This window comes from Fistularia commersonii, chromosome 2 (genome assembly GCF_037954325.1).
Source record: "Fistularia commersonii isolate RoL2024-O1a breed Wild chromosome 2, RoL_Fcom_v1.0, whole genome shotgun sequence".
Classification (NCBI taxonomy): domain Eukaryota; kingdom Metazoa; phylum Chordata; class Actinopteri; order Syngnathiformes; family Fistulariidae; genus Fistularia; species Fistularia commersonii.
The window spans coordinates 9,830,504-9,845,085 of record NC_141285.1 but is presented as its reverse complement, the minus strand read 5'-3'; the positions used below and the strand labels follow the sequence as shown (position 1 = coordinate 9,845,085).

At 39.6% G+C, this 14,582-nt stretch overlaps 1 protein-coding gene across 4 annotated transcripts in view; it reads right to left on the bottom strand.

The window, feature by feature from the left end:
* The window catches only part of sipa1l2a (signal-induced proliferation-associated 1like 2, genome duplicate a), an 86,002-nt gene that overhangs the window by 47,143 nt on the left and 24,277 nt on the right, over nt 1-14,582 (bottom strand). For all 4 annotated transcript variants that reach the window (XM_086166470.1, XM_086166486.1, XM_086166478.1 and 1 more), the window contains exons 2-3: nt 5,224-6,999; nt 1,935-2,068 (exon numbers count right to left, since the gene is read on the bottom strand). In XM_086166470.1, coding sequence (XP_086022596.1) covers nt 1,935-2,068; nt 5,224-6,733 — 1,644 coding nt within the window. In that variant the 5' untranslated portion in view covers nt 6,734-6,999. The remainder of the gene's footprint in view (nt 1-1,934; nt 2,069-5,223; nt 7,000-14,582) is intronic.

Sequence of the window (14,582 nt, the reverse complement as noted above, 5' to 3'; positions counted from 1 at the left end):
CTGAGAGGCCACACAGATGGCAAAGATTCAGTTAATTACGCTGAGTATCTGATATGTGGTTCTGGTACACCCTTGGACAGTATATCGTATTAGTGGTTAGTGTAAGTGATCCCTCTTAGCATGTAGGTCAATATGTTTGTAAGTCAGTTATTTGATTTATTCTGTTTCATCGTATATGACTGGAACCATATGTTTTGAGTTCTTATGGCTGCTTTGTGAGACAGATGTGATACGCCGTCATAGAATGCTAGCTTTCTATTTAGGCCAATTGCTCCCCTACTGTGTCATTTCAGTAGGCAGAATTAGAGTCTTAAATTTCAAATAAGAAGAATATACTAAACACACACCAGATGTTAAGTAGTATTTCACTGTTTAAGATCATTAGTATGCCAGTCACTTTTAAAACACCAGCATCAAAAGCCGCCAATGTAAAAATAAAACACCCACTGTGTAACAATGTGTTGTTATTTCAAATATCACAGACACTTTTATGCTTACAAATTACATTTTGGCCATGGAAGTGAATTACAGCAGTCAATGACTGGATATAAGGTACTTCTGAGAAGCACATGATTTAACAGCAACTGGGGCTAAGAGTCAGGAGAGAAGACAAGAGGGCTGTGGCTAAATGGTAAGACTGTATGCAAAAGATGTTCCAGTGGTTGGGGAGTTAAACATTGTCTGCGTGCTACTTGCAGGGCTAGCATGACCCAGATACATTGTTTTATCATGGGAGTGGTGCTTCAAACCAGGAACGGTACTGGATATCAGTGACATTTCCCTGCCTGACACATCTGTTGCACCTGAATAATTCAGTGGATGAGACCACCCAGCATCTATCAGTGAAAGGTTTCTGTACCACCAGGGACGTGGAATGTGCATCCCGGTTTGAGGATTAATTGTGTTGTGTGTGCATGCATGTGCATGTGTCTATGTGTGGATGTGTGAGGGTGAACAAAGCTGGTCACACTGATTCTGATAAACTGCATCAGTGTCTGCATGACTGACCAGTAGAGCTAAAACTGGCACAGAATCACTGGGCTCTTCAGACTATTTGCAACAGATTTAGGGAGGGAGAGATGTGAGACACTTCCTCTTCTTTCCATTGCTACTGAAGCATTTCTGTACACTAGCACATGTGGGGCAACACCTGCTAGCATTCTTTTTCTATTATAAATGGTTCAGCCAGGACAGGTTTGTCATTGGTCTGCGTAGTGAGTAGTGGCAAGCGGCTGTCTGGACTGAGAAAATGAGCTAGCTCATCCACCTGCCCAACATACTGAATTTTTGCAGAAGTGGCGTAAACATTTTTTACTTATTGGTGACTATACTGAGGACACTTTTATTTTTTAATGGTAGACTTCCCTGGAGCTGCATGTGTTTCTATGTATCACGGTTGACAAGGATGAGGCTAAGGGAAACAATTCACCTGTCTAGATGCCAGTGCAGGCTGGACTTAAGTGCCCTTCTGTTCTTTACTTGTGAAGACCGTGCTGTTAACGGCCAAGAAAATGTACCTAAAATTATTCTTCACATTCCCTCTCAAACTCACACAGTTGACATATTTACTGAGGGTGCATGTATGAATATATTCTTCAGGAAATGCTTTCAAATAACTGGTCTGCTGGCCAAACCTGGTTTGATTACTATGTGGTTGCCATGTTTTAATTCACACACAGAACATGTTCGATGCAGAATGGGAATCACTTCCTATCCGAGAGTGCCCCTGTGCTGCATTACCTAGCCCTGAGCCAAAGAACTCAATATGTCTAGCCGAATGCAATAGATGAGCCATATCCTTTAAGATTGTGGTCTAAATATAGGAAGTCACCAATATCACAGAGGAACACAAATCAAGCAGCTTTCTCTGCCCAGACATCTTAAATAGTTTGGTCTGATTTACAACCATGACCCAAGCAGAGAGGTCCGTTTACCTGACTGGTTCTGAAGGTGACCCGATAGTTGTACTGCATTCCATCTTTCTCCCTCCCGTCGTCCAGCCTCTCTCTGCGGATGCTAACTGCCACAGGTCCCAGATGGTCATCTATCCCAAAATAGTTTTGATGCTCTGGAGATGGATCAAGACAGGCAAAAAGCAAACAGATATTAAGCATCATTTATCAGTCTGAGTTTAAACACAAAAGCTGTAAGGTTTTTATCCTGTTAAATCAGTATGCCGTGACATATTTCTGCATCTGTATATGTTTTGTCATCTGCATATCTTATTCTTGCAAACGGTGCTTTGGGCACAAAAGTTGACAGTGATTCTGGAGAAATGCTTAGATGCAAGATTTGAAATTAATTCACTCATGATTAGAATTGAAAGATCCCAGATTGTGATATGAAAATAGACCAAATGGGGAAAAACAGCTGTGAGTGAAGTCTAACCCACTGTTACTCACCATAGACCCAAATACATGAGATACTAAGTCAGATTTTTGTGAAGCTGGATAGATGTTTGCATAGTAAAGTTTGTTATTCTAGACACTAGTGTTGTGAAAGAAACAACTTTGAATGCATTTTCGCTGGTTTGTTTTCAATTAAAATAATACTATAATCATGACATGATCACGACCACACAAATAAAAATCAAAACTGTAAGACAGGTTGACAATTCAACATTTTACATCTCAACATAGATAAATGAATACACATTTTTTCTCCTAAGAAAAATATGATAGTAGCTTATTAGTTATCTCATGCAAAATAAGTTAGGTACTGCCTACAATTTTTATTTTGATCCTGGCCTGTTCTTGTTTCATCAGTGAGACTATTACAATATGAAAATGTCATTAGTATAACAACAAAAAAGGTATGATACTGGTAATTATGTCAATTACCAATATTCTTCACACTAACATCATTTGAAAGAAAAGCAGTGAATCCTCTGAACGAAGAGACATATTTTGCGGTAGATGAAGATAATTACTTATATTTAATGAAACCCATGATTAAGTTTTTTAACTCCCAAATTCAGCCCTGATTCATTCTGCTTTGAAATTCTATAACATAATATTGTTCTGAGAAAAGATTAATATTTTAAATTTTACAATTCTTGCCCCTCTTTCGGTACAGCCTTGAAAAATAGTCATTTGGACCTCATTTTGTCTTAGTATTAAGTGGTATATAGATGTTAATGAAGACTACAAGCACTTAAGACTTGACTTTTATTGTTATAGTTCTTGATACTTGATACAATGCTCAAAATAAATATAACTTAATGACAGTCACCGAGTGTGTGTGTGTGTGTGTGTGTGTGTGTGTGTGTGTGTGTGTGTGTGTGTGTGTGTGTGTGTGTGTGTGTATTGGCGGACAAAGTTTAGTTTTGCACTTGCACAGCAGTGCCTTGAGCACATACTTCATAATCCAGGCTAAAGCCTGAAAGAAAGCTGGGATTCAGTCGACAACAAAAGAAAAACCACAGTAGGGAGTCAAACCCCTTATAATCGCAAAGAGATCACCGTGGAAACTTTAGACATCGCATCCTTTTCATGTTGCCAACAGAATGTAATACACCGTGTTTTTTCAATGCAGTATTGACTTGTGGGGAAAGATATCAGCATTAATAATGGAACAATTATTTCAATTTTATTGAGTTCAAGCAGGGTTACACATGAGGAATGTGAAGCATGCCAGAGACAGAGGACTGATGTGGTATGGTCCGTGAGGCATGAGGTCAAATGCCAGAATATTCATACACACCGGGTGAGGAAGCAGTGCTAACCAGAGAAGAGATTTAGTCAACTCTTCTTTGTAATATGTCACTTGCACACATCACTTGGTGTTGACATTTGCCAAAGGTTGCAAATGAAAGACTTTGATTGTCATATAATGCCCTATCTCTTGGCTTCCTGTCACTCCACACCACAACTGTGTCCGAATTTTCAGTCCTGAATTTCTTGTTGCTATTTCATACATGGTGCTTTTTTTAGGTCAAATATCTCCATTTATGACAGAGTATGGAAGTCATGATGTGTGACCAAATGCAGTATTTGACCATGACCTCCATGCAACAAGGCTTGTTCCATTGGTGTGAATGAAATGCTGTTTATTATGGCAGCCTGGGGAGACATACGCCTGTTGCTGAGGGAAAGATGGCTGTAAGCATTCAAGGGATCAATGTTCAGGGCAGGTTGATAAAAGCTTACCCTAAAGTGGTGACACACAGTAATTCTTGTGTGTGCGTGTGTCTGTGTGTGTGTGTGTGTGTGTTGAAAGAGCGGTGATGACAGACTTGTCTCTCCAATGAAACACCTCATAAAAAAGGGCAAAGGCTACATTCACATACTGTGAAAAAGACATCTTTCGTTAAAAAACCCTGTCACAGCTAAATGAAAGTGACGGCAACCTGGGGCTCTTTATTTATACCAGTTACATATGTGACCCCTGTTGCTATAAATAGAAAATGTATAAATATTATAAATATTAACGGTTCAAGCAGTTGAATTGAGAGAATTCAGAGAATTATGAAACATTAAAAAAAAAATCACATGATCATCTGCTAGAGATCAATAGTTTATTCAAACTTATTGTATTGGTCTCATTAGCCTTGGCAAGAGACTGTCAACTGATTTCAGAGTATATTCTTGAAGAGTTTCAGCATCTATCAATGCTAAAGATGAAGCAGCTGTTTTTCTGAGGGGCTTAAGTATGAGAAATCCAATCTGCTGAGAGCGGTGAACACAAGGACAGTGGGAAAAACTGAAACGTATGACGTTATGAGGGGTTGGGGTAGGCATTGTATTTCCAGCCACACTTATATAGGTATTTTAATGAGGGGATCTGAGACCCTGACATGCTTTTGCTGACCCCATTGTTTCGTAAGCGGGGTCTTCACACCCCTTTGGCCCCTACAGGGAACAGCTGCAACACATCCTCTTGCTCACCTATCTCTTCCCACATGACTAATCATAGTTACTCCAAGGGGTTCACTGCAGTATCACAGGGAAGACACAGCCGCTTCTCTTCGAAGAGAGTGAAAAACACTGACAGCCAACACAACCCTCATATTGTCCTGGCCCCTATTTGATCATGGCTTGCAAGAATAAATGGGCCCTCAAAATATCTGACCCGAAGACCAAAGGCTGCTCAATGTGGTCTTTTCCAGCAAAAATAGCTTTGACCTGATGTATTCATCATTCTTGGCAATGTATTATTTATTCCCTACAATATCATCACTACATCATACTAATAAAACAAAAAGAAGACACATGTGGCTCTTACCTTTCCCATAGAAGAACTTGTGATAGTAGTACGCTCCAAGGTCAATGTGCTCAATAATGTATCGTTTGACCTTTTCCCTATGGATAGGTTGATTTTCTCTTGGCACCTCCAAAACAGAGACGCCTGCATTGGTACAGTGTGAGCTCAGAGATGATTCAAAGGAACAGCTCTCAGACACTCCAATGTAGTTGGCACTGTTGGCTCTGGAGAGGGAAATCTTTCTCTCGCCCTCACCACCAATCTCATTGCGAAAATGCGGGCAGCCTAACACGAGACTGTTGCTCTTTCCATCCCCCTCATCAGCATCCAAGTTCTCCTTGGGGTTCAAGTCCTCTCTGCTTCCCAATGGAGATTCAAAAATTGTGGCACTTCCACTGCTACATCCTGCTGCTACACTATCTGGCCCCACCCCAGGTATAGTCCCAGCTCCGCCAGACACTCCACCAGCTACGGCTCCTGCTGAAGCAGCTGAAGCCCCGGTAGTAGTGTTCTTTCTCTGGCTCAAGTTGGCCCTGCTTGCCACTGCCTCACTGATGTTGAAAAGAACACTCTGCACGTCATAATGTGCAAAACATTTTTGAAAGCTGAGTGGTCGACGGTCATCTTCTATCGAGAGCCGCAATGCATCACTTTCACTTTTGATGGTTCGCAATTTCCTGAACAGAGATGTTTCGGATGATTCTGACTTGAGACGCCTCATGAAGGATTTCTCCCGGTCCCTGCTATAGAGAAGAGAACTGTCTACATAATCATAGCCTGGAATGTGGACTATCTCACCCCTTGCAATCTGGGCTGCTGTCTGCAAACTGGGAGAGAGTGCGGCATCACAACGCAACAACTCGGGAAATCCTAAAGGAGGTATGCTGCGATGGTCCAGAGTGTCTACTCGATAGCCTCGAAGCATTGTGAAGAATCCATCTCCGCTCAGGCCTTGGCGGTCAATGGATGATGTACTTCCATATTCACGGTGTAGAGAGGCCCCGGTGTTTGGATTGATAGCATTCTGGTCCATTATGTCTTCAGAATCAATATCACTAATCGTGACGTCACTGTTGCTACGTTGACGGATTGGGTGGAGACCCTTCAAAGGTGAGTGGCTGAGGAGGTCACTCAGTGTGTACTTCGTATCGGAGTACTCCACTTCCAAACACACTCCTTCACCTTGCTCCACTATTTCTGCAGTGTGGTCCTGCTGTCCATTCTGAAACACTGGTATCATACTGTGATAGTTTGGTGATGGCCTTCCATCCCACGCATCTTTCCTTGGCGGCCATTCTGTCACCCTAGCCCTGACACCCATTTTAGGCATGGCTGGAGTACCGTTTGTTTTGCCAGCTACATCAGGTTTCCCCTGCATGTTGGATGCTGGTGGTCCCATGCTACCATTCAAAGCTTTGAGTTTCCTGCTGAATAGTTCCTCTGACTGCATGGTTCTGGGGTATTCTTCTGGGCCTCCCTCTGTTCCCGCAACCTTTGATTTGTTATTTGAACCAGGGCTCAAAATACTCATATCCTGGTGGCAGAGGCCTGAAGGAGCAGACTTTCAGGACCCTTCTTCATTATACCATGTGATCGGCTCACGAGTGAGAGGAGGGGCCTGTTTCCTGAGTCAAAGAAGCAGCCGTCATCATAACACAATAGAATCCTGGCACGATGATTGACACACAGCATTTGGATGTCAAGGACAAGTGTCTGATGAGGGTTGCAGCACAGCAGAGAGGACTCTTTTTCTCACAGCGTGCCAAAGATAAAGAGCGACAGCTGGAAGAGACGAATCTATGAAACGGAGACAAAAACACAGAGAAAAAAGTTAGCATAAAGCCACGGTTTCTGGACTGTGTAACTGACATAGCTTTCCATAATATATTGTTTATTGTCATGAAAATGGCCCCAAAACAAGCAACATTCACTTAAACACTAAAATTGACCTTGCTGCTGACCTAAATTGTTGCAATGGTGTTACCTTGCAAGAAGTCTCAAAAGAGGGTACATAAGGACATATAGTTTTACAGCAAAGTAGAGCATGTCTAGAATAGGTCTAATTAGCATATTTTAGTGGGTTTGCTGTCCTTTCCAGTTCATTAAAGGCAGAAGCAGTACATATAAAGAAACACAAAAAAAAGAACACAACACCGCATTTTGTGTCCTGGTAAATATTCAGCCAACAAAATGGCTGCAGAGCATATTCTGGTACAGTTCTGAACTATTCCTGGAAAAAAAAAGTCTTGCAATTGATAATACTGTTGTGAGGGCATTATCCAACGTGCAGATATCTCATACAGGTCATCATCAGAGGCTCAGATCCGGTGAATTTAAATGATTTATATCATATTTACACTCAAGTTTAATCATTCAGGATTCCACTATGGCGGAAGCTTCGTCATCCTGTTCACCCGTCAGATATTTCCATTAATTTGACAGTATATCTTTGTTGGCGCTTCTAGCCAACATCGAACAGATGGTGGTGAAGCAAATTACAGCAACAAAAAGCAGATGTTCAGCTAAATGTTCACATGTACAATCCAACTGCTCACATCATCATCAGGCTGCAAATTATACAGGATTTTTTTTCACATTTAGGAGCAATCACTGATTCTTCCTGTTAAACCAAATATTGCTGGCTAGAGGGAAAGTTACATTTGTGTACGACTGATTATAGACTGTGCACAATTATTAGGCAAGTGATTATCTTGACCATATGATAATTTTATCCATAATTTCCCACTCCAAGCTGTATAAATACTAATAATTGTGCACACAGTGTAAAAACTGAAATGTAATAGTAGCCAAATGACCGTGAAATATTAAGTAGCTGCAATCTTTGCTTTGTGAGGAAATTTCCCAAACCCTGCCACCTGATTGAGCAGTATTCAGCTGCTGCATATCAACAAGTGTGGAATCCGTTTTACTCAGAATGAATGTCACTTTGCTCATTCTTCTACAAGCAATTTTCAAAGTAATGTCTCTGCACATCAGCCACATGGAGGCTTTTGATAAATAAGAGTCTAATTTTACAGCAGAAAACATTTTTGACATTTAAAAAACACTAAGAGAGACAAAAAAAACTTTCCAATTAAACCTGCAACTCTAAGAGGAAATATGAATAAATAAGTCCAACATCAGCAGGTTCCTTTGATCGATCTCATCCATGCTGAGTTGCAACCGAGACTGGAAGTGTTTCCACATTGACCAAAATGTTTTACTAGTTCTTCAGGTCATTTATCCCAATACAATCATCTTCTAAAAACCCTAAGTTATCAAGTAAGCCTTCCAGATATCCCTCAAGCAACAACCCTGGACTACAAGAGGGAGACAGAACTGACTTGCTCGTGTTTGCTTCACTGAAGATAAGCCTGTTAAAATTACCGTATTCTCTTTTTAAATGCCACATTTAAACAAAAATTAGGGATGATTTGAATTGGGGCCAGCCCCCTGGGCTGTGCTTCAGCTCTATCTACAGATGATGGCCCATGTTTCCAGACAACTGTTTACATTTCACTGACATTTTTGGTTAAGGATTATAAACTATTTTAAAATGAAAATGGGACAGATCCTATTATAAACCATTTAGGATAGACCAAATACTCTGAAAAAGTTGCAAACATTTTCATTAAATATATGTGCCTTGTCTTGGTTCAAATTGGGGTTAATGCATGCATGACCCAAATGTGTTGACAAAGATTAACAGTGATACTTTCTCAGTTATTGCCACATTTTGTATTGCTATACAAAATGAAGACTGGCTTGGCAATGAAAACAGCTTGAATGACAAGTGTGATGTTACTGTATTTAACACAAAGCAGCAGGATATTGTGTTGTGTCATGTGATTGCATAATAAAAGCAACGAAGACTGCTCTATGAAATGTTTGTCCCTTACAGTTGGCATGTGATGAATAATGGAATACGCTACTCGCTGCCATGAAGTAAATATTGCCAGAGCCAGTCAGATTTAACATCGTCTGTGAGGGCATGAGTGTCTGAGTTACTTATGAAACGTCTCGTTGTTTTTTTGTTCTAAAGGGAGTAAAAAATCATGATGTTGTACAGAAAACTAATTTAACGTTTAACAGATATAGAGAAATGTTTTGGATATACGTCTCAATTCACATGCATATACAGTATGGGCAGAAAAGGAAATAAGGTGAAGCATCTTTAAAAATATGCAGCCCGAATTTGAGTTGAAATGTTCCTGTTTAATTTGTGTGGTTATCTGGGTTACCTTTTTACATCAGAAACATATTGTAAAAAAATTCTTATTCTTAATTAACGAGATTAATGTGATACTTCAAACCTCTACAAAGACTGAAAAGAGTTAATCGGCTAATTTCATCATCTGGCAATTTCACAAACAAGAATCAGGCTGCAAATCAAATTCTGTGTGATGTTTAATGTTTTTGCTTCAATATTTAAGTGAGGCAGTCGGGGACATAGGGCCTACCATATACAAAGAAATCATATAATCCAGTTGACAGGGGTAACTATTTTGAACAGCTTTATCTCACTCTGGTTGAGAAATAAAAAAATCCTGAAATCATACCCAAGCAAGCAGAAGTACTTGCTTGGGTGTCAAATAAAAACAAGGACAGTCGAAAAGAGAAACATTTTTTCCTTTGTAAGACTGACCCAAGACCAAATTTAACAGCTTCTTCTTTGTCTCATGCAACACCCTTGCAACAAGTTTGGTGAAAACAGCATGACAATCAGACAAACAAATAGTACCAAAGCAATCGCATAAGGTTCTTGGCGGAGGTAATGAGCTTTGCTGAATCCACCAGCTTAAAAACATAAATATCCTCCCTCACATGGTTTTCCCACTGCTTTCTATTCTGGTTGCCAGGCATTTAATTTAGGTTTCTCCTATGAACCAAAATCCATCCAAGGTCAATTTTAGGGCATAACAAGGAGAAGGAATGAATGAATGCTGAGCGACAGCTACAGTATATACCAAGTCTTTTCACGTTTCCAATTGAAGCAAGTCACAACATACTGTCCCACCTGTGCCAATAGCTCTTTCATGGATGACACTTGTGCAGATGCTTTTAAGGATGACGAAGGACAGGACGAATAATGAATGCAACATTCTATAATCTTAGTGCTTGACAAATGAATGACCTCTCACACGTGTCTGTGCTGTGCAGCTAAACAACAATATATTAGTGTATGGCAGTTATATAAATATCAGCTAGGTAAACCTTCTATTGTGCCAACATTTAGAATTATATTGAATACTGAGGTGAAACGTTGCACAACTTGTTTCAATCACCAGAATTACAAAAAAAAAGCATAAATTAAGGCATATACCCACTGCTTTGGTTTATAACTTCAGTTATGAAGCAATCTAATATGTTGCACAAACTCCCACTGATATTCTATTATTTAGTAGCTTTTTTTTTAACAAATGCAGAGGCAATCCTTTAAAAAATGTCCCGCCTCCCTGTGATCATGTTGCCGCAAAGGGCAAGAAAAGGGTAATTGTGTCTGTATTTTATGTGAAAGAAAAGACAACGAAAAACTGGTGAACATGGTGGCCTGTGTTTCCCTTCTCCTCATTCTATTAGCTACTTTCTCTGTGACAGTGATTAATGAACACAGTTGCAATGTGTCTCTGTCCACCTCCAACCTTCAAAAATCCCCGACCATCAACCCCCACCCCTTCCCAGCCAATGCGGAGTGTCACAGGCTACTTGGTCAGCAGATTCTCTCTTGTGTGACCTGAGGAGGCTGTTTTCTGTTCTTTCCTTTGTGGCTCTGTGTTCTTGGGAGTCAGCAGATGGAGGGTGGGCGGTCTACTTTACTAACAGCCATTTATTAGTGGAGTAAAGCATCGCCATTATGGGTGTTTAAGACACAAGGTCTGGCAAACAGTGGGAAGGGACAGAGAGAGAAAAGCTTGTAAGAGAGAGACGAGAGAGGGAGAAAGAGAAGAGAGAGGGAATTCGATGGATTCGGAGCACGCAAATACTTCAAGAACAAACATGGCATTTTGTTATGGATTTATCTATACGCCGTGCCTGTAGATAAGGAGACAGTAAGTCAAAATCTTAGCCAGTCCTGCTCACCTGTAGCTTGGCCACTCACTGAGATTCTGTCTCCCTCTTATATATTTTTTCTTTGCCCAACATATAATACTTAATGTTGGAAAAAGCCTTTAGGTGGATGAATATTCATGTTTCAAAAAAACATGAAAAGCTGTGTTACAATGACCAATGGTTGGTTTGTCTCACAAAAAAAAGAAAATCTGTTTAACAGTCTGCTACACTCAAATGCTTCTTTGTTCTTTGACAGTTTGACAGACAAAATGGGAAATTATTCAAACGGATCTCTGATGAAGGGTTAACAGTGAAAATCTGACCATAATTTAGAGGGCGAAAAAGCATCTAGAGTCTGTGACGTTGGTGAGTCTGTATTTAGCTTGTTTAATCCAGAGATGGATAGTGCAGTAGTTTTGGCAGGCTTTGAATAATCCTCTGACATTGTGGTCTGATTAAAGACCAGACAGATATTGATATGCTGTACTGGATGCAGACATGTTTATGTCATCCTGTGATTCATACTTTTCTATCAATGTTCAGACATTATAACAGCAGGGGACACCACATGATATGAGTCAGCTTGTGACGGACTTGCCAGACTAACTGTTTATTAGTCACTTACACACAATGTGAAGGGAGATCTTCTAATATTCTGCTCTTTTTTTATACGCCCCATGATAATTGTCAGTGACAGATGTTACATTTATTTGAATTCAGTACAATCGATTACAAAATTCCAACACATCTGGATCCAATAAAGACCAAATGTTAAAAAGACATACAGTAGAACCTCTGTCTATGAATTGAATTAGTTCTTTGAGTCTGTTTGCAAACCAAATCATTTTCTCCCATTGAAATTAATGCAAATCCCTGTGATCCGTTCTCCAACCCCTAAAAACATACTGCACTCTTCTGAAATGTTTTCTTTAATTGTGGGAAAAAAAGCATACAGAAAGGAATTGAAGATAACCATAAGTATTGTTTTTTGGTCTTTTCTGGTCTTTCTTTTGTCAGCACCTGTATTCAGCATTAAACCTCACTAAACCCGCATGCAAAGGTAAAGCCTCGTATATGAGACCCTCGCTAATGCTATATACAGCAAGCTGTCAGTCATTCATCCAAACTAACAAGAACTTTTCTATTTCTTCTAAGAGTTGAGACTTTGCTTTGTTCACATAGTCACCCTTTTAGCCCCACCAACTCTCTTTAGCACATCTTTTTTCTTCGGTATTGTACAGATGGTGAACTGAGTCAAGTTTTGAGGGAGATTTGTAACCTGAACAGCTCTCAGATTTTGGCATAATTGTTTTGACTTGAATCTTGTTGAATTAAATATGGATGAACTAAATTTTTCACCTCCACATTGTACAAATATGGTTCATTTTAAACCATGCAATCAGTTTAAAAAAAAAATAAAAAAAAATAAACAGACAAAAGTTGGGTGAGAATTGGTATTTATCAATACTTATCCCACTACACAAGCATATTAAAAGAACATGGACGTATACAGATGGATGTCACTTAACCTATGGGTTCAAAAAGGGAGACCAATACTATATATATAATTTATTTTTTTCCCTCAAACCCAAACCTTTGTCACCCAATAGATACGCAAATTCTGACACTGCAAACCACAATTAAAAGAATAGGGCCTTTAACACATACATTTGAAGAAAAGAGCAGCACATACTTTACCCTGTAGCTATATTTGACTGTCAGTAACAATAAATAAACATCTTGAAAAAATTATTAAGACCAATCCATTTAGAGCTGAGATGCTTTCAGCAAATTGCAGTGGCACATGTTCAGAAAGCGGGGTAATGTTATTCAGTTAAAAAAAAAAAATTTTGACAGTTAATCTGATATTCCCATGTCAGGTAGCCTTGATTTTAGTAAAATCAAAAACGACAAGATACTGAGACACACCGCTTGAAAAACTTTGCATTTGTGACATTTCCAGCCTTAACCTTAAGGTAACTTTCAACAGGGTATGCTTTAAACCCCGAGGAGATAAGGACTAATTAATTGGTTGTTAATATTGTCGTGAATGAAAACATTTAAGAGTCTGAGCAAAACATTACAATTTGCATATGTATGGTCATCACGCTCTTGTATTTCTGTCGGTGCACCTGCCATGTTACATTACTTAAATGTATATTAATACAGAAATTCAGGGGTTATAGAAGCAAAACGTAACAAAGAAAAAAGACATATGAGGTAACTATATTCAAACCATACTTTTACTTTCCTTTTCTCAAAATAAAGAGCATGATTGTCCTGACAGTCAAGCCCTCTCGCCCTGAGATCAAGGTCAAACATGTTTATTTGTTTAAGACTATGACGCTGAGCAACTCTTGAGTTTTGAATTGAGCACAGACATGCGATTATGGCCAATTATCTTCAATAAAGCCTTGTGTAATTGAGCTATATTAATGCTCCTCTGTTCTTGTCAAGCAGGAAGTAGTAGCTTGCCTCTTCCCAAAGACACTTTGACCTCCAGAGCTGAGGTTCAAGCCTTGATGCAGTCCTCCTCTCCACCCACAGCCAAATTAGGGTGCAGTGTAGGTTAGAGGCCAGGATGATTACACCAATTTTCAAGCTCATGGACTTCATCATTTTGTGAATTGGGCAGCATTGCTTTGAAGACTAAAATCCCCAGTTCCACACAGTGGATTCATAACCCTTTTTTATTTCTCTCTCCTATTACCTGTACACTGCTGTTTTACACAGGCTAGCTGGATCCAGCGTGATGTTAAGATAGGTCACGCTGTTCCTTATTAACACACGGGAGAAAACAACCATGCAGAAAGAAAAACACACCTGGGGGCACATTGCTTAAACTTCACCGAGGACCATTTGAATTTTCAATAAACTCACAATTAAAAAAACAAATCACATTCTGTTTTACCCGACAGTGGACCATGGCTGCTCACAGTGGTAGTATTTCACCGTTCTTGGAGTTGATGAAAACAAGGTCCTTTATTGCAAGCAGCTGTTCTAGATTTACAGTGGGAGGGACACTCTGGAGTTATGAGTTAGAATTGAAGGGAGCTTTCTATGTTTTCTATATTTTCTGTCATTAATTTAATGTTAGATGGGCATTTGTCCTCCTTAGACACTATCTCACATTTTAAACAAGTGTTAAGATATGGGAAAGTACTATGCATAGCTCTGTCTTCAGGTTTCACAGAACCCTCGTATTTCTTTCTTCCACACCTTTGCCTCAAACTGACTGTCATGGTCATTTTTTGATTGTTTATCCAGGCAAAAAACACTTGCCAAAAAAGAGGGACCTTACCCCTCAACAGCTATTGGCTGGCTCACAG